The sequence below is a fragment of the Alternaria infectoria genome, assembly GCF_024043175.1.
Source record: "Alternaria infectoria strain BMP 0036 chromosome Unknown scaffold_34, whole genome shotgun sequence".
Lineage (NCBI taxonomy): Eukaryota > Fungi > Ascomycota > Dothideomycetes > Pleosporales > Pleosporaceae > Alternaria > Alternaria infectoria.
The window spans coordinates 143,427-167,407 of record NW_026250723.1 but is presented as its reverse complement, the minus strand read 5'-3'; the positions used below and the strand labels follow the sequence as shown (position 1 = coordinate 167,407).

The 23,981-nt window shown below is 52.9% G+C and overlaps 11 protein-coding genes across 11 annotated transcripts; 5 read left to right on the top strand and 6 right to left on the bottom strand.

The window, feature by feature from the left end:
* Positions 1 to 768: 768 nt before the first annotated feature.
* Positions 769 to 2,467, top strand: J4E92_010332 (uncharacterized protein; the record flags this gene model as incomplete). Its single annotated transcript, XM_051501670.1, has 3 exons — positions 769 to 907; positions 958 to 1,351; positions 1,402 to 2,467. The coding sequence occupies 3 exons, from the start codon at positions 769 to 771 to the stop codon at positions 2,465 to 2,467; spliced, it is 1,599 nt and encodes a 532-aa protein (XP_051348141.1).
* Positions 2,468 to 2,822: 355 nt separating this feature from the next.
* On the top strand, positions 2,823 to 3,713 carry J4E92_010331 (uncharacterized protein; the record flags this gene model as incomplete). Its single annotated transcript, XM_051501669.1, has 3 exons — positions 2,823 to 3,302; positions 3,355 to 3,497; positions 3,551 to 3,713. 3 exons carry the CDS (start codon positions 2,823 to 2,825, stop codon positions 3,711 to 3,713), a joined length of 786 nt encoding a protein of 261 aa, XP_051348140.1.
* A 152-nt stretch (positions 3,714 to 3,865) lies between these two features.
* On the bottom strand, positions 3,866 to 5,188 carry J4E92_010330 (uncharacterized protein; the record flags this gene model as incomplete). Its single annotated transcript, XM_051501668.1, has 3 exons — positions 3,866 to 4,267; positions 4,333 to 4,574; positions 4,621 to 5,188. 3 exons carry the CDS (start codon positions 5,186 to 5,188, stop codon positions 3,866 to 3,868), a joined length of 1,212 nt encoding a protein of 403 aa, XP_051348139.1.
* A 735-nt stretch (positions 5,189 to 5,923) lies between these two features.
* On the top strand, positions 5,924 to 7,791 carry J4E92_010329 (uncharacterized protein; the record flags this gene model as incomplete). Its single annotated transcript, XM_051501667.1, has 2 exons — positions 5,924 to 6,467; positions 6,689 to 7,791. 2 exons carry the CDS (start codon positions 5,924 to 5,926, stop codon positions 7,789 to 7,791), a joined length of 1,647 nt encoding a protein of 548 aa, XP_051348138.1.
* A 1,608-nt stretch (positions 7,792 to 9,399) lies between these two features.
* On the top strand, positions 9,400 to 10,801 carry J4E92_010328 (uncharacterized protein; the record flags this gene model as incomplete). Its single annotated transcript, XM_051501666.1, has 3 exons — positions 9,400 to 9,663; positions 9,721 to 10,103; positions 10,153 to 10,801. The coding sequence occupies 3 exons, from the start codon at positions 9,400 to 9,402 to the stop codon at positions 10,799 to 10,801; spliced, it is 1,296 nt and encodes a 431-aa protein (XP_051348137.1).
* A 287-nt stretch (positions 10,802 to 11,088) lies between these two features.
* Positions 11,089 to 12,931, bottom strand: J4E92_010327 (uncharacterized protein; the record flags this gene model as incomplete). The annotated part of the gene is made up of 2 exons (XM_051501665.1): positions 11,089 to 11,187; positions 11,411 to 12,931. 2 exons carry the CDS (start codon positions 12,929 to 12,931, stop codon positions 11,089 to 11,091), a joined length of 1,620 nt encoding a protein of 539 aa, XP_051348136.1.
* Positions 12,932 to 13,533: 602 nt separating this feature from the next.
* On the bottom strand, positions 13,534 to 15,376 carry J4E92_010326 (uncharacterized protein; the record flags this gene model as incomplete). The annotated part of the gene is made up of 6 exons (XM_051501664.1): positions 13,534 to 13,652; positions 13,987 to 14,106; positions 14,157 to 14,296; positions 14,446 to 14,723; positions 14,774 to 14,853; positions 15,085 to 15,376. 6 exons carry the CDS (start codon positions 15,374 to 15,376, stop codon positions 13,534 to 13,536), a joined length of 1,029 nt encoding a protein of 342 aa, XP_051348135.1.
* Positions 15,377 to 15,734: 358 nt separating this feature from the next.
* Positions 15,735 to 18,577, bottom strand: J4E92_010325 (uncharacterized protein; the record flags this gene model as incomplete). Its single annotated transcript, XM_051501663.1, has 5 exons — positions 15,735 to 17,273; positions 17,327 to 17,352; positions 17,399 to 17,592; positions 17,640 to 18,500; positions 18,546 to 18,577. 5 exons carry the CDS (start codon positions 18,575 to 18,577, stop codon positions 15,735 to 15,737), a joined length of 2,652 nt encoding a protein of 883 aa, XP_051348134.1.
* A 794-nt stretch (positions 18,578 to 19,371) lies between these two features.
* J4E92_010324 (uncharacterized protein) lies at positions 19,372 to 19,872 on the bottom strand (the record flags this gene model as incomplete). The annotated part of the gene is made up of 2 exons (XM_051501662.1): positions 19,372 to 19,759; positions 19,832 to 19,872. The coding sequence occupies 2 exons, from the start codon at positions 19,870 to 19,872 to the stop codon at positions 19,372 to 19,374; spliced, it is 429 nt and encodes a 142-aa protein (XP_051348133.1).
* Positions 19,873 to 20,581: 709 nt separating this feature from the next.
* Positions 20,582 to 21,448, bottom strand: J4E92_010323 (uncharacterized protein; the record flags this gene model as incomplete). The annotated part of the gene is made up of 5 exons (XM_051501661.1): positions 20,582 to 20,618; positions 20,673 to 20,929; positions 20,981 to 21,259; positions 21,314 to 21,372; positions 21,427 to 21,448. 5 exons carry the CDS (start codon positions 21,446 to 21,448, stop codon positions 20,582 to 20,584), a joined length of 654 nt encoding a protein of 217 aa, XP_051348132.1.
* Positions 21,449 to 21,704: 256 nt separating this feature from the next.
* On the top strand, positions 21,705 to 23,884 carry J4E92_010322 (uncharacterized protein; the record flags this gene model as incomplete). The annotated part of the gene is made up of 2 exons (XM_051501660.1): positions 21,705 to 22,411; positions 22,465 to 23,884. 2 exons carry the CDS (start codon positions 21,705 to 21,707, stop codon positions 23,882 to 23,884), a joined length of 2,127 nt encoding a protein of 708 aa, XP_051348131.1.
* Between the last annotated feature and the right edge of the window lie 97 nt (positions 23,885 to 23,981).

Genomic DNA, 23,981 nt, shown 5'->3' with positions numbered 1-23,981 from the left:
CGGTGTTGATGAGATACTTGGAAGTCGAAGATACTTTCAGCAATGCGCGGGAAGACCTACGAGGTCGAGTTGCACCTTTCTGGGTCGAAGAGAAGGAAATAACAAGCTAGAGCGAATGCAAAACAAATTGCGTCAGAGGAGAAGACTACTTTAAGTCATTGGAACAGTATGCTATGGTTCGGCTAAAGACAGGGTAAAATGCGCCATGCACAAGCTTATTGATAAGGTTTTTCGGACGTCAGCCTTGTACCTCGCATCATGCAGGTGGTGGAACAGGATTGGCGGGTTGCGCAACTGCACGACAAGCAACTTTCCCTTCCTCGCAGACCCAGCGCATGAACTTTCTAGCTCGAAAAGCATATGCAAACCCTACATCAGCCAGCCAGCGGCTCCCCCAATGATCGTGCAGCAAGGATACGTGAATGCACTACGGAAGTGCGAACAGGTCCAATAATCGTCTGGAAGGCACGAATGTCGCTGGTTTCACGACACCATCATTCGCTACTATAGCCAGATATTGCGTTAGCTGACACCCACTAGTTCAATACAGGGATCAACGGTGACTTGCTGATCGTCGCAGCAAAAGGTGTCTCACTACATGGGCACTGGAAGCCGAGTGATGCATCATCCGCGGGAAACTAGACATCCATGAACCGTGGAGCGCAACATTGCCGAGCATGGAGGGGGCGTATAAGTTGACAAGCTCGCCGCGCGTTCGTGCTGAAAGGATCAAGACACGAAAGATAGATCGCGACGAACGATTTCAAGATGGCGACTAACCACAGCGATGTTGAACTCATCCCTGGTACGGAGATTATCAACGAAGATAGCTCTGCACAGAAGACGCTTATACCCACGCCCTCTTCTGATCCTCGCGACCCTTTGAACTGGACCCGGAAATGGAAGCGTATGTTGACCCTTCACCAACGCCTGAGTCTTCGCTGACAGCTACCACAGTCATGGTGATGGCCTCGCAATGGCTCTTCACTTGGATCTCCGTCACCGGCGCACTATCCATTGCGCCGATGTTTCCTCTTCTGGGCGCCCAGTTCCATCTTAACAACAATCAGTTGGCTATGCTGACTGGCATCACCGTTATCGCACTCGGTTTCGCCAACTTCATCATCGTGCCGCTCTCCAACATCTTCGGTCGACGCGCTATCAGCTTGACCTTTTCCGTGTTCATTCTTTTGTCATGCGTATGGCAGGCGATGGCGACCAGTCATAGTAGTCTGCTGGCGGCGCGTGCGGTCAACGGTCTGGCCTGTGCGACGAGCGAGAGTATTCCTGTGCAGATGATTGCGGATGTCTTCTACCAGCATGAGAGGGGTCTCTGGACGGGTGTATACTTGTGAGTGATATCCCTTCCTGTGGTCGAGTTCCTTCTAACGTAATCTGCAGCACCGGCTACTTCATGGGAGCTTTCTTGGGACCGATCATGGCTGGTTCCATGGCAGCTCACTATGGCTGGCAGTCCTTTTTCTGGCTAGAAACCGCATTGTCTGGTGTTTCGGTCATTCTGATCGCACTCACCTTCCCTGAAACCAAGTACCATCGCGGCAACACAACGATCATCCGAACCGGCAGCAGCAATGCCAGCAATGAAGACCAGACTAAGCTCGAGAAACAAGCAACGGAGGCCGGTATTCAAGACTCAGAGCGGAGCTCACTCGAGCAGCCCATCACTGTGCAGGGACGCCCATCCCGTGCGCAGTTCATGCCGTTCATGAAGCCAGATGCGAGGTGGAAGATGTTTGTTGTACGCGACACCTGGACGCCCATCAAGGTCTTCTTCAACCCGATCATCCTGTGGGCGGGACTGATGCTTGCTGGCCCAGCCGATATCCTCCTCTTCTTCAATCTCACCGAGTCGCCTGTCCTCGCTGCACCTCCGTACCTGTTCAAGCCAGATCAAGTTGGATACACAAACTTCGCTTTCGCAATTGGCGCCTTGTTCGGGCTGGCAACAGCAGGTCCATACTCCGACTGGGTATCTGCCCGCGCATCGCGTAGAAATGGCGGCGTGCGCGAAGCGGAGATGCGCCTTCCAGCATTGTTCATCTACGTGGTCATCATGATGCTCTCGATCATCCTCGGCGGTGTTGCATACCAGCAGCAGTGGGCATGGGGTCATATCGTGGTTTGGGGCTACGGGCTAGCTGGTCTCAGCGTCACCACAGTACCCACTATTGCCATCGCCTACGCGATCGACTGCTACAAGCCCATCTCCGGAGAAATCATGGTCGTCGCTACAGTATGCAAGAACTTCATCGGTTTCTCGTACAGTTACTGGGTTTTCGACCTTGCGCACGTGAGCAAGAATGGGTGGATTACCCCCGCCATGGTCATTTTCGCTTGCGCAATGGGGCCTGCGCTGTTTGTGTTCCCGTTGTACTTCGGGTTGGGCAAGAGGATTAGGCTATGGACGAAGGACAGTGATGTTCACCGCATGGAAGAAGTGATCTAGATGGTCAGTGGCAGTGCGTTGACGCGTTGAGGCGTGGGGAGAAGCTCCGTTTGGATGGCTTTTGGAAGGCGTGGTCGTGTGCCATGTCTGTCGTAATAGGTCACAATATACCCATTTCTTTTGTCAATCCTGACTTCCTTTCCCTTTGCGGTCTGTTGTGCAATGAGATATCGATGATAGAGATGAGGTGGCGCCGAAGAGGACGCGTTCAAGAGGGCACCGCCAAAAGTGGGTCTCGTCTTCGCGCTAACCGTTGACGTCATCCCAAGTTTTCCACCAGCGGGCAACGCCAATAGCGTATGATTCATCAATCAATCCGCATTCATACATCAATTAATATCACCCGCAATCCAACATGTCCATTTCCACCCTCCAAGACAAAGTCGCAATAGTGACCGGCTGCAGCTCCGGTATCGGCCTAGCAACAACGCGTCTCTTCCTTGAGCGAGGCGCCTCGGTTTTCGGCATAGACATTGGCGCACAGCCGCAGAAGCTCGCGGAAGACTATTCGACATTCACATTCTACCAGACTGATCTCACCGAGTCCCAAGCTGCGGAACATGCAGTGGCGAAGTGCGTTGGCAAGCACAATCGCATTGATGTTTTGGTCAACTGTGCGGGCGTGAGCGATGGCTGGAGTAGTGCGGACACGATTCACGAGGAAGAGTGGGAGAGGGTGATGTCGATCAATCTGACAGTACCGATTCGCATGATGAAGGCGGTTCTGCCGGCGATGAAGGAGCAGAAAGGTGGTGCGATTGTCAATGTGGGTAGCAAAGCGGGGACTTCGGGGGCGAGTGCGGGAATCGCGTATACTGCGAGCAAACACGGTCTGGTAAGAAACGCTCCTTCTCAAGTGATGACCTGTCAATGCTGACGGTTGATAGGTCGGTGCGACGAAGAATGTGGCTTGGCGCTTCCACAAGGAAGGCATCCGGTGCAATGGTGTGCTGCCCGGCGGTGTTGCGACCAACATCGCTTCGTCGGTCCAGATGGAGCACTTCGATTCCGCTGGCTTCAACGCGTTCTTGTAAGTTCTGATGGGCTTCACCTGCACGTTTCGGCCTTTGCTTACCCAGACAGTCCCATCGTGCAAATGCACGTATCGAAAGACAGTGAGGGTACACCGGTTCCCTACATCGGAGTAGACAACATCGCCCGTGGCATTGCTTTCCTCGCTTCAGAAGAGTCGACTATGATCAACGGCGCAATGATACCGATCGATAATGCCTGGTCTACCATATAGCATAGCATTACTTCGGTAAAGAAATAGCAACATTAGAAGCGCATACATTACTTCGATGACGACTCGTGTACCCATGGCCACGGGCTGTCTATCGTGAAAAAGACGTGTTCAGATTCGTTTCTTACAGTGGTAGACATGGATAAGCCTGTTACTCAGGTTGCCTTCGGTACATCGCTGCCCCAAGGGTAAGCCTCAGGCATAGCCTTCCACGTCTTCAAATCGTCATAATTCCGCGTCGTGCTCTTATTCTGCAGTACCTTTTGCACAAAAGGCAAAATATCGGCGTACCCACTCATGTCGCAGTGTCCACCAGACGGTATACTCATACCCAGCTTCTCGCCCACGCCTAGCCAATTGTACACGACCTTGGCCGCAGGGAAGGTGACCTGAGCGGTCCCTTTGGAGTCCGTGAACTGATCGTTCACGTTCTGAGAGAGGATGACTGCGCGTGGGGCGATGGCTGCAACGATCGTGTGGGCGTCATAAGGGAGCTGGGAGGATTTGCCGACGAACTGCGAGATACCCGAGGAAGTCCACCATCCTGCTCCAGATTTCTGGGTAATCGTCAGTGCGTACATCTCAAAAGATTGAGAAGTCTTCGATGAGACCTAGTGCTTACAGCGTTCTCCAAATTCTCTCCCTGCCCACTCAAGCTGTATCGGTAGGGCCCCGCACCCTGAACGCCAGAGCACATTGGCATAGTGACGGCGATGCGCTTGTCGAATAGCCCAGCAGCAAGAGCAGCTTTGCCCAGACGAGAGCAACCAGTGACGCCAGATTTGGTTGCATCGATCTCTGGAACCTTGAGTTCAATGCCGTCAAGAACGCGATGAAAGCCCCATGCCCATGCAGTGAGTACTCCTGTTGGCTGTAAGTATGCATGAATCAAACGGTAAGATCTACTCACCAATGTCTTTACCACTATACAGCGTCCAGAACGAGCCAGTCTTACTGTTACTGTCTGCGGCGACTTTGGTATAATCGAATGTGACTACCGCTATCCCCGCGTTTACATAGCTCTTAGTATCCATCCCGCCGATCGAGATGACCACTGGGAACGGCTCACTCCCACTCGGCAAGTTCAACGAAGCTGCGATGCTAGCGGTCTTCCCTCCTGCGGTGACAGTCACAGTCAAGGTGTTGCCATTTCGAGTTGCGGTGACAGTCTCTTGCGAGTGGTCAGGGTAATACCCGTATTGGTATTCCTGGAGGAGCTTGAGGATCTCGGGTTGACGGCATTGGTTCCATTCGTCTTTGCTTTGAACACGTGTCTTGCCATCGAGGTACAGAAATGGGTCTGGCATCGTCTTTACGGAGGGAAATGCCGCCGCTTTAGGCATGGGGATCGGCGTTGCTGGACATGTCACATTGATCTGGCGAGGAAGGATTTCCCCAAGGCGCTCGGGGCTGTGTCCCAGCGGTGTGCCACCACTGGTGACAACCAAGGTAAAGATCGCAAATGAAATGGCGCGCATTGTATTGGCTGGTATCGAGACGATGAGATAGAATGATACAAATTGTCAACTGACAAGAAGGTTAACCTACCAAAGGAAGTTGGAACCGTTATGTATCCTCCCGGACGAAGGGCTACATGTCGAACTTGTGTTAGTCAGTATCATGTGGTCAACCTACTGCTCGTAAGTAATATAAAAAGTCAAGTCCTATTTCTGTGTTCTATTATCTTTGTGCGTGGTGAACAGGTCAGACGGCTTGATGCTAACAAGCTACTTGTGGGGCTGTCATATAGCTATATCGACGGGTAAAGGGTTGATCCACACATCGCAGCAGTGGGCGAAGCATTGCACATGCATTACACATGAGATAACGCGAGATCTGCGCTTTCGGAAGTATTCATCCCGAGGCGATGGAGATGACCGTGCTCGTTGAAGTAATTGCAAGTGTCGTAGCCGTGCTGTGCCCAGGTGCCATCCCTACGCACGTGACAGCGCGACAACGCGTCGACGCGCGCGCTTTCTGAGGGGCTGGCACAGACTGAGGTGCAGAGTAGTACTGCCGTTCAGCAGGGTTCCATGTATCCGACCCCTTCGACGGCCGTCAACGTTGGTCTGGAGAAAGTGAGTTGAGGTTGCATCGGCGATCATGATAAGCCGCGAGGTCCAAGCTCCCCTCAGTGCGGGGAGCGACATGTCGCACATCTAGGCATCCTCACGTCAAACTCTATCATGTAGTTCTCCCAGCTCAACGCCGAAATGGTGCCGCTGTCTTCTTTTCTGCTAGTTGCTTTGGCCAGTGCCAAATGCTTCGAACCTACCATCGCGCATCCGCCGCCTCGGTACAATGTTGGCGATCCTCTGCTTCAAGACGCGTTCGAGTCTATCAACACAGCGCTCACAGCGGCTGTCGCAGCACCGGAGTTCGACCGAACTTCCTTCTCTGTGGAGATAACCTCATCGAAAGACACGTTATGGTCACATCATCATACGGCGCGCGAACGTAATGCCTCGCGCCCAGATATCCCCGAAGTCAACGGCGACGCGCTGTACCGCATCGCTAGCATCACCAAGACCTTCACCGTACTCGGTATACTGTATCAGCATGCAGCAGGCAACTTGAGCTTGGATGCTACAGTAAACACATACCTCGAAGAATTAGGAGACAAGTCGAACGGTGGCATTCCATGGAAAGACATTACATTGCGCAGTCTGGCTAGCCAACTGAGCGGCCTTCCCCGCGAGTGTAAGATGCCTTCTGGAAAGAAACAGAATCTGTTCTCAGTGTGCCACACAGAAGAAGGTACGCGTGCTAATTTCTTTGATAGGGGCCCAAGGTGATCTGATCAATAACAACTACCCTGAGTTGGATCGAAGCTCCCTGGGTCTGCCTCCTGATGTGTCACGGGAAGGGTTGCCAAACTGTGATGAGTACTCACCAAATTATGAGACACCCTGCACAGCCAAAGGTTCGCTTCTCACTGATTGAGCTTGAGAGAAGGGTGCTAATCTGAGTGTGCTTAGATATGTTTCGACAGCTCAAGAAGTTCGCACCGTTATTCGCGCCAAACCAAGAATCGTCTTATTCCAATGTCGCGTTCGAACTGCTTGGACTCGTCCTCTCGCGGGTGACAAACCAGACCTACGAGACCTACATCGATGAAGCCATCTTCAAGCCCTTGAACATGTCTACCAGCACTCTCTCCAAGCCTGCCGATTCTGCTGGCGTCATTCCGGCTGGTCCACAATTCTGGGGTGTGGACGAAGGCATCCAAAATCCTACCGGCGGCATCTACAGTTCGTCGAGCGACCTGTCGAAGTACCTCCGCTATATCCTCACCCACTACAACGCCATCACCCACGCGATAAACTGGCTACATCCCGTCTCTTCGTCCCGCGGACTGAACTCATTCTATGGCATGCCGTGGGAGATCTACCAAACAGACCGTATACTTGAGCAGTCGAAACGTACAGTACGCTTTGTCACTAAGAGTGGAGGGCTGCCAGGCTATACCTCCATCATCATAACAGCGCCGGAGTACGATTTAGGTATCACCATTCTAGTCGCGGGCCCCAACGCAATCTTATCCAAGATCATGGACATTGTTACAGTAAAGATAGTGCAAACAGCCGAAAGGCTTGCCATACAGCAAATGCGTAATCGCTATGCGGGCACCTACAGCACTTCAGATCCAGAAGTGAACTCTACAGCCACACTGAAAGCTGATTACCGCGGTCTTGTTGTTACAACCTTTGTTTCTAACGGGACGGTTGTCTTCGAAGCCCCGATCACGAAAGACGTGACGACTTCGCCCCGTTATGCGCAGCTTAGCCCAACGCTTCTCTATCGCAACGAGGAAGAACAGCAAGGAGAGGAGTGGCGTGCATTGATCTTCGAGGAGCGCGCAGAAGGGCTGGGCTCTATCTGGGACGACTTCTGCGTGGAGGACTGGGAGATGTCTAGCTATGCCGGCATACCTTTGAACACAGCGGTGTTCTGGGATGAGCAAAAAGACGGTCATTTTGAAACGCTAGAGCTACCGGCTTTCCGCATGAATCTCACAAGAGTGGATCAGAAGAGGGAGTCGAATGGGAAGTATGGTCAACAAGAAACGATGGAGCTCTAAGGCCCCACATTGCAGACCGGCCGGGCGGCTTGCGGTCATCCTCTCCACCACGTGAATCATGGCCGAACGACGAATCTTTAAGTCGCTGCAGCTAGTACAGATCACGTGAGCATATGCCACATTCCCCTAGAATCGCTGCCGAACGAAAGATTCGCCAAAACTCGCCAATCTTTCTGTCCACAGCGCTTGCATCTGCCGTGTCCAAAGAACATTCGGTTTTATCACAGCGACCATGGGTGACTGACTAGCCTAGTGTTTCCGAGCTTTATTAAAGACCGTGCTAGACTGGATCTACATGCGGAGCTAAACTCTAAAACTCACATGCAGGGCCGAACCACGTTTTCGCAAAAGACGATTGCCATTACTTGGGAGCAGTGGAATACCGTTCTTCACCGGGTTCATGTACCTCCGATGATCGACGCTGCTGGTGTTGGAACTGTTCGAGGGCTTTTCCACTAGCGAAGCCTTATAACTGTATACACTAGGCAAGCCTTGTGGCAATTGGCAAAACGCCAGAATGATTGCCACGTCAAACGCCGATCAGGTTCGCATCATGTTCACCTCCTCGTGATGCCTGACAGGCCGACATTCAGTACTGCGAGAACATGGGTGCTCATACAGCTACCGACCCCGATAATCTCGCTTGAGCGCGTCATACATATCTTGGCACAATCTTCCTCACTCACAAACGTCATACCTCATACACAAAGTATGTGAGTTTCCGACACGTTCAGCGTGTGAAGCCAGCAAAGGTAAAGGCAAGACATCGGAGGGTTTGTCGCTCGTTGGGCTCAAGATCCACGTGGAATTCGCCGTAGCAGCGGCACAGCAACGAACTAAAGTCAGGGCACCGTCTAGCTCATAGACTGCCGATTGCGGCCGAGCACGTTTTGTGTGGCGCGCCTTATGGAAGACACTCCGTGACGAGGATGGCAGCTGCACTACGTGGTGCTTGTAACATACTAACGGTGCTTTGATGTTCGGGAGGCTAGGATTTTGACGTCCATTGCCGCCTCTAGGAAACCTGTACGTGCCGTGTATAAGCCCCTGTTCTTATCCTGGTTCCTATGGCTTTTGTGTTTTACCCTGTTTGATCCGCAATCCGTCGCTTAACATAATTCTCCTTCCTCTTTTGTTTTCTCGCGCAGGGCTTCTCGTACGGCGTTGTCTCGATACGTACTGTCGGAAACAATCTGGGGTACAGCCTCGTCACATGCGGGTTCCGACATGAAGTTCTTCTCCGCACTACTGTGCCTCGTCTTTGCGCCTTTGTCTTTTGCGCAAAGTCAGAGCGGGAACGATGTGCTCGCGTCTGCAGTCAAGAATCTGCCTCCATGCGCGGTATGTAAAACATGTCGATATAGAAGACTCCATACTAATTTCGGTCATATAGTTAGATTGCACCCTAACAATAATCTCGTCATCAACATGCCAGCTCACAGACATCGACTGCATCAAAGGCAACGAGAAGCTTATCGATGACTTGAGCAAATGTGTCTTGGCTAGCTGTAAGCCAAAAGAAGCTCTGAGTAGGTCCTCTCTCATGATCACTCGTTGAACTTTGTGCTAATTTCTTGTGCAGCGGCGAAGAGGTTTCTTACTGAGTTGATGGATGCGCCCATCCGCAACAAGACGGAACAAGGAACGGTTACTACAATCGTATTTGGAGTACTATCTCTGGGAGCCTACATCCTACGCGTAATCTCACGACTTCCCTGGTTCGGCGGCAATTGGGGAATTGACGATTGGGTTATGACTGCGGCCATCATACTCATCATCCCGCTCACGATATGCGCGTACCTCCTGAACCTTTTGGGGCTGGGAACGGATATGTGGATGGTGTCTTTCGAAAACATCACCAAGATTCTCGAGGTATGTGATGAGTTAGTCAAGCCATGATATCCTGCGCTGACCAATGTTTGATAATAGATCTTCTACTACACGGAGCTTCTGTACCTTGCGTCGATCGCATTGACCAAGATCGCAGTCCTGCTCTTCTACCTCCGCATCTTCCCTCACCAGGGACTCCGACGCATCATCCACGTTACTATCGTAATCTGCATTATGTACATCATCGCATTCGTTACAGCAACCGCGCTGCAATGCATTCCGATACGCATTGCGTGGGAACACTGGGACGGCGAACATCACGGTAAATGTATCAACCTCAACGCCGATGCCTGGGCTTCTGCCGCTGTCAACATCCTTCTCGATCTAGTCGTCATTGTCATACCTATGAGAGAGCTCAGCAAGCTTGCCATGACCCGTCGACGCAAGTTTGGCATCATGTGCATGTTCCTTGGTGGAGGCTTGTAAGTCCAGTTCCCACATCTCACCTTGCCTCAACTAACACCTCCTCAGTGTCACCATCGTCAGCATCCTCCGCCTCAAATACATGATCCAATTCGCGCAAACCACCAACGTGACCTGGGACTACCTACCCATCGGATACTGGTCCGCCATCGAAGCCCACGTCGGCGCAATCGTCGCCTGCGCACCCGCTATCCGCCAACTACAACGTTCCATTCGCGAACGCATCTGGCCCAAACAGAAGACACCAAGCCAATACTACTACGCCGAGAACTCTGGCAACAGCAGCAAGAAGAACAACGGCAGCAAAGACCTCAAATCTCGCATCTGGCTACCGAAGACCGATCGCTCTCAACTGAGCACTCTGGGCCGGAGTAAGATGGACAAAGACGACTTCGTCCGCCTAGACGAGTACGAGATGGGCGTTGGCATGAGCGGAAAAGACGGAGTCCTCACAGATAGGAATTCGCCGGAAAACTCCTCGGAAGGGTCGCTGGATCGGTCGTTCAAGTCGAATGAGGATGTGCAGCCGTTGGCCGATGTTGCGGCGCCGGCGCCGGTGGTTGGCTCCCCAATGGGAGGGATTATGGTGCAGTCGGAGTACAGTGTTGATCGGGGGAGCTCGCATCCGAGTTTGCAGGCTTTACCACCAATTCAGCACAAGAAGGAGAAGTCGTTGGATGCGAGGAGGTGGCTTTGAGATGCGATAGTATAACCATGCGGCTCTCGACGATCTATGAACTTTGGCAGATACCCCAGAATATATATTAATGCATCGAAGTACGACTTTCAACCCTCAATGTGCTATAGCCATCGTACAATGTTCTCGCGCTTTGCGCACCCCTCAAAAGGCGCTCTACCAACACACAAGCATCTTCAATCGGTCAACACACCAAGGAATCACGACCCACAAACCCGCAAACCCGCAAACCCGCAAACCCCCAAGCAGCCATCCGCACCTATCAAAAAGTTACAAATACCATACTCCTAGATCCGGAAGAAAGCCAAGCACGCCAACCTCACAACAACAGCCAACGATTCAAGCACCAGCGCAGCGGCCTGACGCGTGCCGGCACGCCTTGCCCACTTGCCGCACCAACAACAGCAGCCAGGAAAACAAGGCAGCTACGGCGGTTCTTGAATCGTGACATTGCGCCAGCGAAGGAAGTTAGAGTGGGGTGGGTCGTAAGACCCGCACCGGCTCGGTAGATCAGGCCCCACTGTGTGAGGCTAAGGGAGGTGCAGGGAGGGGGTTGGTGGCTCGGTGGAGGCTCGGGGTTGTGGTTGGCTTTTAGGGATTTGAGTTCACCGTGTCGGGCATTTCCATATCGTTTCCTGTAGATTGTGCTGTTGTAGCGCCGTCTTGGTTCTTCGTCGCACCCTCTTCCACCGATTTCAACTTGCCTTCATCTTTCTTCTTCTCTTGCCTGTTCCAGTACCAAAAACCGCCCAAGACCAGCGCGGTAATCGGCAATGCGACCAGAAAGAAGATCCAGACGTTTTTGCTCCCTTCGTCAAACGGGGGATAACCAGCTTTGCCACTGAAGAAGTTCATGCCAAAGAATGATGACACAAAGGTGGCGGGGAGGAACGCCATAGTGATCCACGCTACACCACTCATCAGGCGACTGTCTCGTAGGGTTGCTTCCGCAATCTTCAGGTTCTTTTGTAAAAGGTCCCATTCTTCTTTCGCTCGAGCATCTTGGCGTAGTTGAAGCTCCTCCTGTCTTTCCTGCTGCCCTTCCGCGATGGTATCATTAACAAGCTGGCGTACCTCCGCGATGGTTTCTCGCAAACGTTTTGGATGGTATGCCTGTATCCGTTGAACCATCGACGTCAAGTCCCAAAGTCTAAATTCGAAATCCAACGACCTCCGGACACGCTCTGCCCATTTCGCAGCATCGGCACAGAATTCAAATCTTGTCATTAAATTCGAAACCCTAATTTGGTGGTTTAGATCGTTGAGTTCGCGAAGCAATGTACTTGGTTTTGGACCAAATGTATTTGAAGGCGGTTTGGTGGCCCAGGTGTTTTCTACCTCTTGGATCGCTTCCGTGAACAGCATCGCCTCTCTTACCACAACTCGGATGTACTGCGCTACAAAGTCGTTGAGCATGTAAGCGAAAGCATTGAAGGGTGTTAATTCGCTAGTACCTGGGTCGAAATTGTCTGGATATTTGTACGTTTCAATGCGCCTTTTGCAATCTGCAATCTCGCCCTCTGCCCAGTCGGGCGCTTTGTCATAGGCTAGTACCGCCAACCAACTTCTTTGAGTGCCCCCAGTCCTGGCTCTATCGAGCGAGAGATGCAGAAAAGGCGTAGAGCCTGGGGGTGTCTGAAACGCTATTGTATGGCGGTCTGCCGAATAGAAAAGACTTCCAGTTGTCGAGGTTTGGTTCTCCCCAATAGACGATAATCGTGCCCAGTTTGGTCGGAGGAACATCAAAGCTCTATCCAGTGCAAATAGCAGATTATATTCAAGCTTTTCGAACTCAAACTCAAGAAAATTGATGCTGGTGATGTTCTCAACAGTCTGCGTCGGAAACGCCGGCATTTGCTCGCTGACTTCGGCAGCAGAGTCGGCTGCATGACCATGGAGCTGTGGCGCACGTTGGAGGAAAGACATGATCTCTGGGACGTTGTTGAAAGTAGCACTCCCGCATTCCGGTTGCCGAAAGCCTCTTAGACCTGCGTTGTAGACAAATACACTCCCGCGTGCAGGATTGACGAGTCTGGACCAGAGGTCTTCGTCGATCTCGAGTGTTTGGTCTATAGCACTGAACTCGTCAATAAACTTGTCAAACTCCACCTCCGGCACTAGTTTCGCCATGGTACCGAGGTTGGCATGTAACAATGGCCAAAGTCATGGAAAAGAAGAAGGTAGAGAGCCACGACCTAAGGCTGGGCTTCTTGCAAGCATATAACACTCCAGCTCAGCTGCCAAGAGCACCACACCCATGCGCGCCTCCTAGATCTGCATGACAACTTCATTCCGCCGATATCCAAAACCATACACTGCTATCGAAAAACGCCCAAGGCGCTAAACGATTGGCTGGGAGCGAGCATCAGAACTTCATGTAGGTAAGCAGCCACCACAAATCCATATCGCGGTAGATAGGGGCCAGCCTTGTCACCTACTCAGCAGAATCGATATGCTCATCGCATTATCGTCTTGATCGAGCCGCAGGTGACAGATTTCAGCCTTATGTTTGCCATCGCCATTGGACATCCGCGGAAATAAGGAAAGCTAAGCCGATTGCCTCAAAAAAAGGCATCGCTCGAAAGACCACAAATCAGCCTTACACTCACCAATCAGCGGCCAGCTGTGCGTGAATTAACCGGCAGAGCTCGACAGCCTCGCTTTCCTTTCTCAACCACGACCCCCGACCTTCACCCCAAATCCGGCGCCCTTCTCCCCATCACAATCCCCTCCTACAACCCCGCAACATCCAGCAGCAACCCCTCCGTATATCTCCCCCCAACAACCAGCAACCCAAACGGCCTACCATTCCAATCCAGATACCCAAGTGGCAGAGTCACCGAAGGATACCCTATCATTGTTATCTTAGTAAGAGACGCTCGTAAAGAGACAAGACAAGGCAGGGCAAGGCAAGGCAAAGAACTTACTAGCCAAAGCAACAACGTCAGGTAACCTGCTATCCGCTGGCCCTATAATCACGTCGACGTTGTGATAGTGGAGGGTTTTGTCGATTGCGTTGGCGGCGGAAGCGGTTGCTGTGGTGTCGAGGCGGGTGTATTCGGCGGGTGGGAGGGAGTTCGCGTGGTTTAGACTTTGGATGAGGAGATCTTGTCGCGGGGAATCTTGTGATGGTTAATTTTAGCGGTGAACAGGAGATAAGAACGCCATTGCTGGGCGGTTCTTACACTCTGGTAACTCGATCTCACGATGTTGTTCGTTGAACTCGATTAATTCCTTCAGGGTTTTGACTTTAGGTGACTCCAGGCCGTTTGCGTATGCTTCGAAGAGGCTTGAGAAATCGTTTTCTGGGATGTGTTAGTTTGTATCCTGTACCTTTGGCGTTTAATGAGCTCACTGATTGTGGTCAGGACTTCGTTCATGCTCTCATCCAATGCCTCATCGGTAATCAGGTCGACTGGTCCGACGACGCGCTTAGCGAGACTTGCGATCTCTCTGTAGGCCGCATTTGTCTCCCGTATCTTTTCCTCGAGTAAGCTATAGTCCTGTTCCTAAGAGGTACACTTACAATCTGATCCAACGCCCCCGGCCGCTTTTTCTGCACCCCTTCCTCCAAACACCAACGACTCGGATCCAAAGTCCCGAAAGAAACATCCCTCCACCCTCTCTCAACCCCAGTACCATACCCCCTCTCAGGCACCCCCGGGTGCCCAACATCCACAATAACATCAAGCAGCCCAACAAGATCCCCAACACTCTTCGCCATAGGCCCAACACTATCCCTGTTCTTCGAAAACGGGAAGCATCCGTGTTCCGATACTATACCAGGCGTAGGGCGGATAGTGTACAGCGCAGAACGAGTAGCTGGATTTGTGAGAGAACCGTTGAAGTCGGCGCCGATGGAGAGAGGGGCGAAGCCTGCGCTGACGGCTACGGCTGAGCCTGTTGATGAGCCGGATGGGTTCTGTGGGGTAGTGAGCAGTGAGATAGGTGTTATGTGCAGAGAGGCTTTACTGAATGGCCGTAGATACCATCGTCGACTACACCGCCGCGCACATATGCGGATTGCGTCTGACCGCCACGTGCAGACCAGCCTCCGCTCATTCCAGACGCCCTGGAGAGGTCAGCGAATAATGTTTCGCGTCTCCGTACTTTACTTACTTCCAGTTCCCGAATTGCTGTCCTCATTAGCTCAAACCCCCCAGACACCAACCCCAAACATACAGAAAGATTCGCCTTCCCCATCAAGATCATCCCAGCATCCACCGCCATCCTAACAACCCTCGCCGTCTCTCTCGGTCTCGACCCTACAAACGCCCACCCACCATTCGTTGATTCGAGCTGGAATTCGCTCGACGTATCCATGGCATCTTTGACAATAAACGGAACCCCACACATCCCACCCCTCACAACCCCTCTCCGTCTTTCCTCATCCAGCTTAGCCGCAATCTTCTCTAGATGAGGAAGCGGCGAGATGGATATCATAGCTTTGAGCCTATCGTTGTGTTTGAGGATTTGGTTGTGGTATTGGCGGACGAGATCGAGGCTGGTGATCTTACCGTCGCTAAGGAGGCGCTGTAGGTCACTCGCTGTGACGTTCAAGAGGTCAAGTTCCATGCTGGTTATGGTTCGGATGAAGTGGAGTGGGAAAAGGATCTTCTTGAGTTGGTAATGGAAGTCAGGCTAAGAAGGCGGACTGAGAAGCTTATCGGTGGAGGAGCGACTGCTGCGGTTCCAATCCAAAGGGCCACCCTTACTCTAACCCCACGCACGCGAGCTACTTTCATTTGGCTTAGCCAGTGCGCGATAACAGCAGCACAATAGAAAAGACTGACTAAGCAAATGGTCAAACTCAAAACGATCATGACTTATCAGTTGTAGTCTGAGTGCCTCAAGTGCTCACCAGGGTGATCTGTACTGCGCTTACTATGCAAACTCCATCATGTTTCTCATTCCATCACATCTTCCCACCCAGTCACGCATACCCGTTCGCCTTAAGCCACTCCCTAACAACCCCCGCATCCCTCTCCGCATAAGCCGCATAACTCCTAATAGTATCATCCACAACCTCGAGCCCCTTATTGTACCCCCTGGTATCCTTCGTCTTAAAGAACTCCTGGATCTCATCCGCCACCTTCGCATCCGTAAACTTATTTAGACCAAACCTGAGGAACCTCTCTAGGACAACAGGGTTACCAGCAAGCGCCGGGTGGACCTTGGAGTCCCAGTTATCGCGGATGTAGTGCCAGACCTCCGGGCGGACCTTGGAGTTGTTGGCGAGGGCAATGGTGGAGCTGTGCTTATCTTGCATGGCGACGGCGTCGGAGAAGACAAAGTCCATGACTTGCTTTGCGAGGTCGGGGGTTTGGACGCGGCCGAGGGAGCCGAGGCAGATTTCTTTGCCGTCGATGGATGTGGTATGGAGGTACTCGTTTTGGACGGCTTTGAGGGCTGGTTCGCCGCGGTTCTTGATGGCGGTGGCGAAGACGGCGCGGCGGAGGGAGGGGTGGATGGCCTTGTTGTCTCCATTGATGTAGGCGTCGAAGCGCTTGAGAGCCTCGTCGACGGTGGCTTTGTGGCCGACGATGCCGGCGGAGAGGATGAGGCTGGCGCGAAGTTGGCCGACGAGGTAGTTCTCGCCATCCTTGAACTCCCAGCCGACCTTCTCGACTGCTGGGGTGATGAGCTTGAGGTGGTACTTCCTCAGCCCCTCGCTGATATCTTCGCTGCCGGAGAAGACGCTGCGGACGTTGCCAATGTTGGTCAGAATCTGAGACCATACAAGGTAGTCAGACTCGTCCTGGAAGCGCTCTGCCAGTGCGAGGAGACCAGCGGTGGAGCCGTAACCTGCCACCGCGTTGGCGTAGGCGTCGCCAACGAGGCCAATCTTGTCTTGCACGGTGAGCTGATCGCGGTCCTCTCCGAGCTTCTTCAGGCGGTCCGCAGGGTAGTTGGTGCGATAGAAGCCAGTGAGGTCCTTGTTGAGCAGGTAGAAACTGTCGCTGACGTTGCGGATTGTGTCTTCCTTCTGTGTCATAGCAGTGGTCTCGTGGACAGACGCGCTGGAAGCTGACTCGCCAGAGTGGAGGCCAAGCGGAATCCACCAGGTAGTTTGATCCTCTTCGGGCTTGACATTACCCGCAAGGAGGAAGCGCTGTTGACGCAGTCCAATCTGACCAGGCTCTTCAGCTACGGTGACGACTGGGAAACCGATCCTGCGAACCCAGAGGTCCATGAAGGTGTTGACGTTTTGACCAGACGCCTTGCTCAGGGCAGACCACAGGTCGTTGGTAGTGGCGTTGGAGTACTGATGGGCCTTGAGATAGTCGGCAACACCCTGCAGGAAGACCTTCTCGCCAAGGTGAGCGCTCAGCATGCGAATGACTGAGGAACCCTTGAGGTAGGAGATGTGGTCAAAGATCTGGTCGACCTCGAGACCATCGTATACGGGTACTTCGATGGGATGCGATGTTCGGAGCGCGTCAAGGGCGAAAGCTTGTTGGACGGATTCAGTCTAGAGAAATAGTCAATAGGCTGGTAGTAGATACCTCGAGATTTGTGACGTACGACAAACTGTCCCCAGACGTTCCATTCTAGTGAGAGTTAGCAGAGTTCTGCAATAGTAGTGATTCGACGTACCTGGGTATAGATGATCAATGGCAAGCCATCCGACCCATGTCGCGAAACCCTCGTTGAGCCAAAGCTCGCTCCACCAGTCCATGGTGACCAGGTTACCGAACCACTGATGGGCAAGTTCGTGAGCAACAACGTAGGCGACCCTGTTGCGGTAGCTGTCGGCAGATGTGGCGGGATCGAAGAGTACGGCAGTAGTCCTAGTTACGTTAACATGAAGTCCAGCTTGTTCAAGGACTCGACGCACCTGTAGGTAATGAGACCCCAGTTCTCCATAGCTCCGTGCGAGAACTCGTGAACAGCCAGCAGATCGACCTTGGGAAGAGGGTAGTCGATCTGGAAGACCTCGGAGAAGTAGTCGACAATTTTGTGGCAGTTGTCCAGGGCGAAACGACCCTGCTCCTTCAGACCACGAGTGGTGTAGACCCTGACGGGAATGTTCTTTCCGTTGTACTTGCGCTCGGTGAAAGCCTCGACGTACTCAAAGTCACCAATCGCCCACGCCAGCAGGTATGTGGACATGATGGGCGATCGCTCGAAGACGACAGTGTGGAAGCCGTCCCGCTTGCTGGGCTTGATCTCCTTCTCGGGCATGTTGCTGAGGGCGACCTGGTCCTTGGGCACTTCGAGCTCGACATCGAAGGTGGCTTTCAGATTGGGCTCGTCGAAGCAGGGGAAGGCGCGGCGGGCGTCGCAGGCCTCGAACTGGGTGCTGAACATGTAGTGGAACTCGTCGTCCTTTGCGACGGAAGCGGGGACGTCGCCCTTGGGCTTGTACTTGGAGCGGTAGAAGCCGGCCATGATGTTGTTGACGAAGCCCTCGAACTTGATCTCCAGCTGAGCTTCGCCTGAGTAGCTGATCTTCTCGCCAAAGTCAATTGTGACCTGTTGCCTCTTCTCATCGTATGAGATGTCCTTTGCTGACAGTGTCTTGTCGCCAGCCTTCAGCTCGGCGGTTTGCAGCTTGAGCTGATGCGCGTTGAGGACGAGGGTGCTGAAGCCATCGTCCTTTGTGATTTTGGTGGTGATGTTGACGGTACCCTTGTAGCCAAACTTGCCGCCGAATTCGAGGTCGTGGAGGGAGAGGGCGTAGTGCGAGGGTTTGGCCCTGATATGTTAGCTTGGTCACGGTACTAGGGATGTATCAACTAACCATGCGGGGAGGACATCGCGATCTGAAGCCATGTTGACGAAACTGCTGGTGACTTCGCTCTGGCAGAACCTCTTTTGTGCTGCAAACGTGTTTGTGTTTGCTACGGCAAGCCTCGGTCTTAGGCGTAGTTGGGTACGTGGGGCAGAATCAAGCTCTCTAGCTGCAGAAGAGAAGCTTCTAGAGCGGGTGAAGTGGGTCGGGGAGAGTGAATGCGATAGAGCAGAATACAGACGCGTAGGATGGTTAGCTCTACACCTCAATTGTCGAGAGCAGAGTCTCGCGGAAACCAGTAGGTTAGCCAGAGTGAAGGTCCGCGGGGGAGGCGGCCAGGGAACGTGAACGGAACAGGCTTGAGCAAAAGAGGAAAGAGGGGTGTCAATGTTTCAATTGGACTGGCATGAGATGATGCGTGTAGGCTTAGAGGGGAAGGTGCGCGTGCGGCACGCCGAAGCGCCCCACCTAGGCTGAATCCCTGCGTTCGGCTTTAGCGCGGGGTCTTGGGTGCATTTATTAGATCCAGATGGGAGGATGCTTGGAAGTCGGAAATAGTTCTTATCCTGTTGTATTTGATGGACCGACGTGGTGGGGTGTAGCGCGTCTTCTCTGCAATGCCCTCTACCTTCTCCATATGCTTGTAGCACATCTATCACGCATGGATCGGTGGATATCAATCCTGAAAGTGGTATGCCATTGACGCCTGCAAATGCTTCAGTATACGCCCAGCCATGCGATAGTATCCTTTCCACCACGCCTACCAGCCACAAACGCCTCGCACTCCTCTACATTGCAGACCCGCACCCCCAGATCCCCAATCCACCCCCTCCATTCAAACCCTAATCAAAACATCCAAACATTGTATCCTCCACTCCTTCTTCCCCAACAACCCCTTAACCCACTCATAACTCTGCCCTCCAGCTTCACTCCCCTGCGCCAATCCAACCCTCCCCCTAACCCCCTCAACCGCCCCCCTCACCACCGCCTTGGCCGTATGATTCGCCGCCTGCGCCAACACACCCGCCGTCTCCGCAACCGTGCCATTCAGCGCCAGCTCCGCGCTATCGGACAGCGGCGCATCGAACCACGGGGTGTGGAAGTCGAAGAGGGCGACGACGAGGATGAAGAGGAGGAGCGAGCAGTACACGCACGGTCGGTTTAGGAAGTAGGTTGCTGAGATGAAGAGGACGAGGTAGACGGGCGAGGCGTGCGTTCGTACTCTGCGGGGGAGAGAGGTGTTAGGGAGGGATTGCGCGTGCAGTGGGAGGGAGATGGGGTGGGTGGGTGCTTACAGGAAGAATAGGACGGGGATCCAGCTGCGGAGGCAGAACATGGCGGGTTGGTGGGTTGTGCGTGTGACTGTGGTTGTGTGTAAGTAGGGAGCCTCGCGTGCGCACGCTGCAGCCCTAATGGCCCTGACGTATTCGTCGGTCGGTCGTGTCGTGTGAGGCGCGCACTTTACGGCGATAACTGAGGCGAATGCGATAATCGTCGACGGGCGGACGTGGATGCGCTGACTAATGCGATAAGTCGGCGAGGCGAATGGGCAACGTGAAAACAGCGAGCGGACGAAGAAATAGCAAATGGGTTTATTAGGATAACAAAGTATCAAAGGTAAGAGGGCTGACGGCTGCGAGATGCATGGATGGTGCGGAGTCCTGGCCGCCGAATTAGCGTCCGCTGATTGGCAGTGCGCCTCCAGGTAAGCATTCGGCTCCCCTTGATGCCTCGAGCCTGCAGTCGGTGGCGCACATGCATGCACTGCTTTTCTCCTGTCTCAGCCTTATCGCTTGCATATTCAATACACTCCTCTGACCATCTCGCGTCTATTCATTTCAAGGTATCTTCCTACATGCCCATTCACCCTTGTGTGATGTCGTCCAACTCGTCCAACGCCCAACCAGCCAACTATCAGAGGCTACCTCCTTCCATAAAAATGCCACAAAACGCCCACCTAACACAAATATGCCCAGATACGAAGCAGAGTAGGACCGAACTCGGCCGCCAACAGCAGAAGGAAGCAGCGTCCATGCGCGCGCGGTCTATACGGGCAGGTTGAACTTCTTGCCTTGGATAACCCTGGATGTTCAATTAGCATGTTTGATGCGCCTTCAATGGCGGTTGGAGACGTACTTGGTGTAGTAAATGTAGAAGAAATCAGAGTACAGGATCGTCTGGATGATGCCGGCAATCACGGCGATCGGGTCGTAGAACTTGGGCACCTCGAAGAAGTAGCGGTAGATCCAGTTGGGGATGTACAGCGCCCGGTACGCACCCAGCGCGAACAGGTAGTGTGTCGTGATCGTTTCCGCCTCGCCGGTTCTCTGCAGCATGAAGAGCTGGGGCAGAATGGCGACGGATTCCAGCCAGATGGAGAAAGCCCAGAGGATCTACTTCAGTCAGCACCTTCCTCTTCCATTGCAAGTCCTGCTGCTACCCACCTCAGAGAACGTGTATTTGTACGGAAACAGTATCGCCAACACCGCGCTCGCGCCTAGCAGATATTGCACCTTGAACGTATCCAGATTCGGGTCGTGCGTCGGCTTGTAGTCGTTGAGCATGAGGTAGACGGTGTAGGCGGATGTGCTGATGAAGATGATTTTGAAAATGGTATTGTAGAGCGACTTGGGTTCGTAGAAGGTCCACAGCAGGTCGACGTAACGCGTGAGATAGACCATCAGATAGAGGAATTGTGACTTGAACGAGATGCCGGACGCGCTCTATGCCGTGTCAGTATATGCGGCGCATTACGTGTGCAACTCAGATTGACGTACGCTCGACACCTTCATCTTATGCAGCAGAATCAGGATGGATAGCAGGTGGGATAAATCCCCTAGACGTGTTAGCCCATCATACTCGAAGCATCATTTGGTGTCGCGAGGCTTACCCAGCAGTCGGAAGAGATTCATCATGGCGGTGCGTGGGTCGCTGGTCGCGGCGAAAAGAGCGGCAGAGGTTTGGCGACGTGAGGCGTGGTGGTCGGTGGTGGTTGAGTGCCTGACATAAAAGACACGTTCCGCCAGCTGCTTCACGTAGGGATGGAGCTGTGGAGCCTTGCACGCCAAGACATGCCCCTGCCGCCAACGTCATCCCGATCGCCGCTACTTCCCGCAGCAGTTCGCACCACTGTCGCCATACACTCACCACTTTCACCACCAGTCAGACATGGCCAATCTTCTCGGGTGGAAAGACATCCTCCGGCCGATTCGTGATGGTTACCGCCATTTGTTTCCCACCCCGGACACGGGACCTACACCGGAAGAGAGACGCCATCAGCGCGCATTAGATCGACTAAAGGGCTTCGCCTACTTCGATACCTTTGAGCAATTGGAATCGTGGATCGAGGCTGACTCTGACCCTCTGCAAAGAGCCAATACACCGTTATTGCGAGCCACCGGTGGAGTCCAGACGGAAGACCACAGAACTGGTGTTCTGCTGATTCATGACTATTCTGGCAACTACCACGACTATGAAAGCGTACAGGCCGTCGGCGTAGACAAGGAACTCTACTCATGTGAATATCTCCAGTTTGTTGATACTTTTGTCTACTTCTCTCATAAGCTGGTCTGTGTGCCCCCACCAACGTGGACGAATACGCTTCACAGGAACGGTGTGGAAGCGCTGGGCACCTTCTTGATTGAACCGCAAACTGAAGGCTCGGAACGTGTGTTGAATCATACGACAGAAGAGTCTGGGGATTTGATCTTTCCCATGGCGAAGAAGTTGGCCTCCATTGCAACACACTTCGGCTTTGATGGCTGGCTCATAAACATCGAGAAGCCATTTCCAAGCCACGTGTGGGATCCAGAGGTCCTTGGAGCGTTTCTACGCCAGCTCAAGACTGAGCTAGGAGTCGATAAACGGCTCATATGGTAATAACCTCACATCCACTATCACGCATGACTGACGCATGACTCTAACCCAGGTACGATGCGCTCACCACTTCCAACAAAATATCATACCAGAACGCACTGACCAGCTCCAACCTCAAATTTGCTGACGCGTGCGAAAACCTACTCACCAATTATTGCTGGACGGATATCCATGTTTCTGAATCAATGAAGCTCGCACAGTACGCTGGCTTTCATGGCCCTTTCGCCAAAGGCAAGAAGAAGAGTATCTACTTTGGCGTGGACGTCTGGGCACAGAACAAGTCTAGTTTTACCCACCCTCGCGTCACATATCCTGAATATGGGGGCGGTGGTACAAACACTGGAGTCGCATTGGCCAGACTCTCGGATACGGGTCAATCGGTTGGCATCTTTGCACCAGCATGGTCGTTCGAGCACTTTCCAGGCCATGAGCGGGATGTCGAACGCACCGTCTGGGAAGGCACTCCACTACCAGAGGGCATCGAGTGCATCTGCGGAGATTGCTCATCGCGTCACCTACCAAACAAAGAGCGTCCAATCCTACATGCAGCCAAAGAGCGCGTGGCAGGCTCAGAACATTTCTTCTACACCGACTTCACCCGCGCATTCTCTCCACATGGTGAGGAGGCAAAACACCTATTCAACAACAGCAACACACACTCACAACTGGGTTCGCAATCCATCCTCCCACGTCCAGCCAGCCTCTCCCCCGAAAGCGAATGCGCCACACTCTCCCATCACATAGAACACTCTCACAACCGCAACATCCTAGTCATCTCCTTCACCCAAAACCTGCTACCCGGAGACTTTGACGTACAAGTCTGGCTCCCCCTCTACAAACTCGACATGCCAGCCGATGGATCGTTGCAACTCTCAATGGTACTAGACAGCTACGATAATCTTAGACCACCGGAAATGGAGGACATGACGATTTTTTTGTACTTCAAATCTGGTAAAACGATGCATTATCACACGTTGCATCTATCGCGGAAGCCGATTGTGTTGCTGGATGATATACCTGGAGCGAGGATACAAGAGCTGGGTATACAGGTTAAGGGTCCGTTGATGGGAAGTCTACGTGGGCCTGTGAGGTTAATTGGTTTCAAAGAGATTTGCATTTCGCCTACATTGAAAGTACCTCCAAGCTCCTCTTTCAGGATCAAAGAAGCACGGGTTGAAAAGCGCGGTGAAGGGGAGAACAAGCATGTTAGACTGTGCTGGAACTACGAGGATGATGCAGCGAAGTCCGAATCCAAAACTGCGGGTATGCCATGGAGTAATGTTACCGGTCCTTTTTCACACTTTGAAATTCGAAGTAAAGGGCTGCTGTTTGCTAAAGCGTATGCGTTGGAGCATGTTCTGAACGAGAGGTTCGTGGAGCGGTATGCGGGGCAAGAGGTTGGGGTTGAGGTCACAGGCATTGGCTTCGATGGGCGTATACTTGCAGAGGCGAAAGTCGTGTTGCAGCTGTAACATGGTTGAATCCACTTCCTACCACGGTACTGCGGTGACGCAGGACAGACCAGCCACTTACGACTTCTGAAATTCACATTACTACCCAAAATCGAAA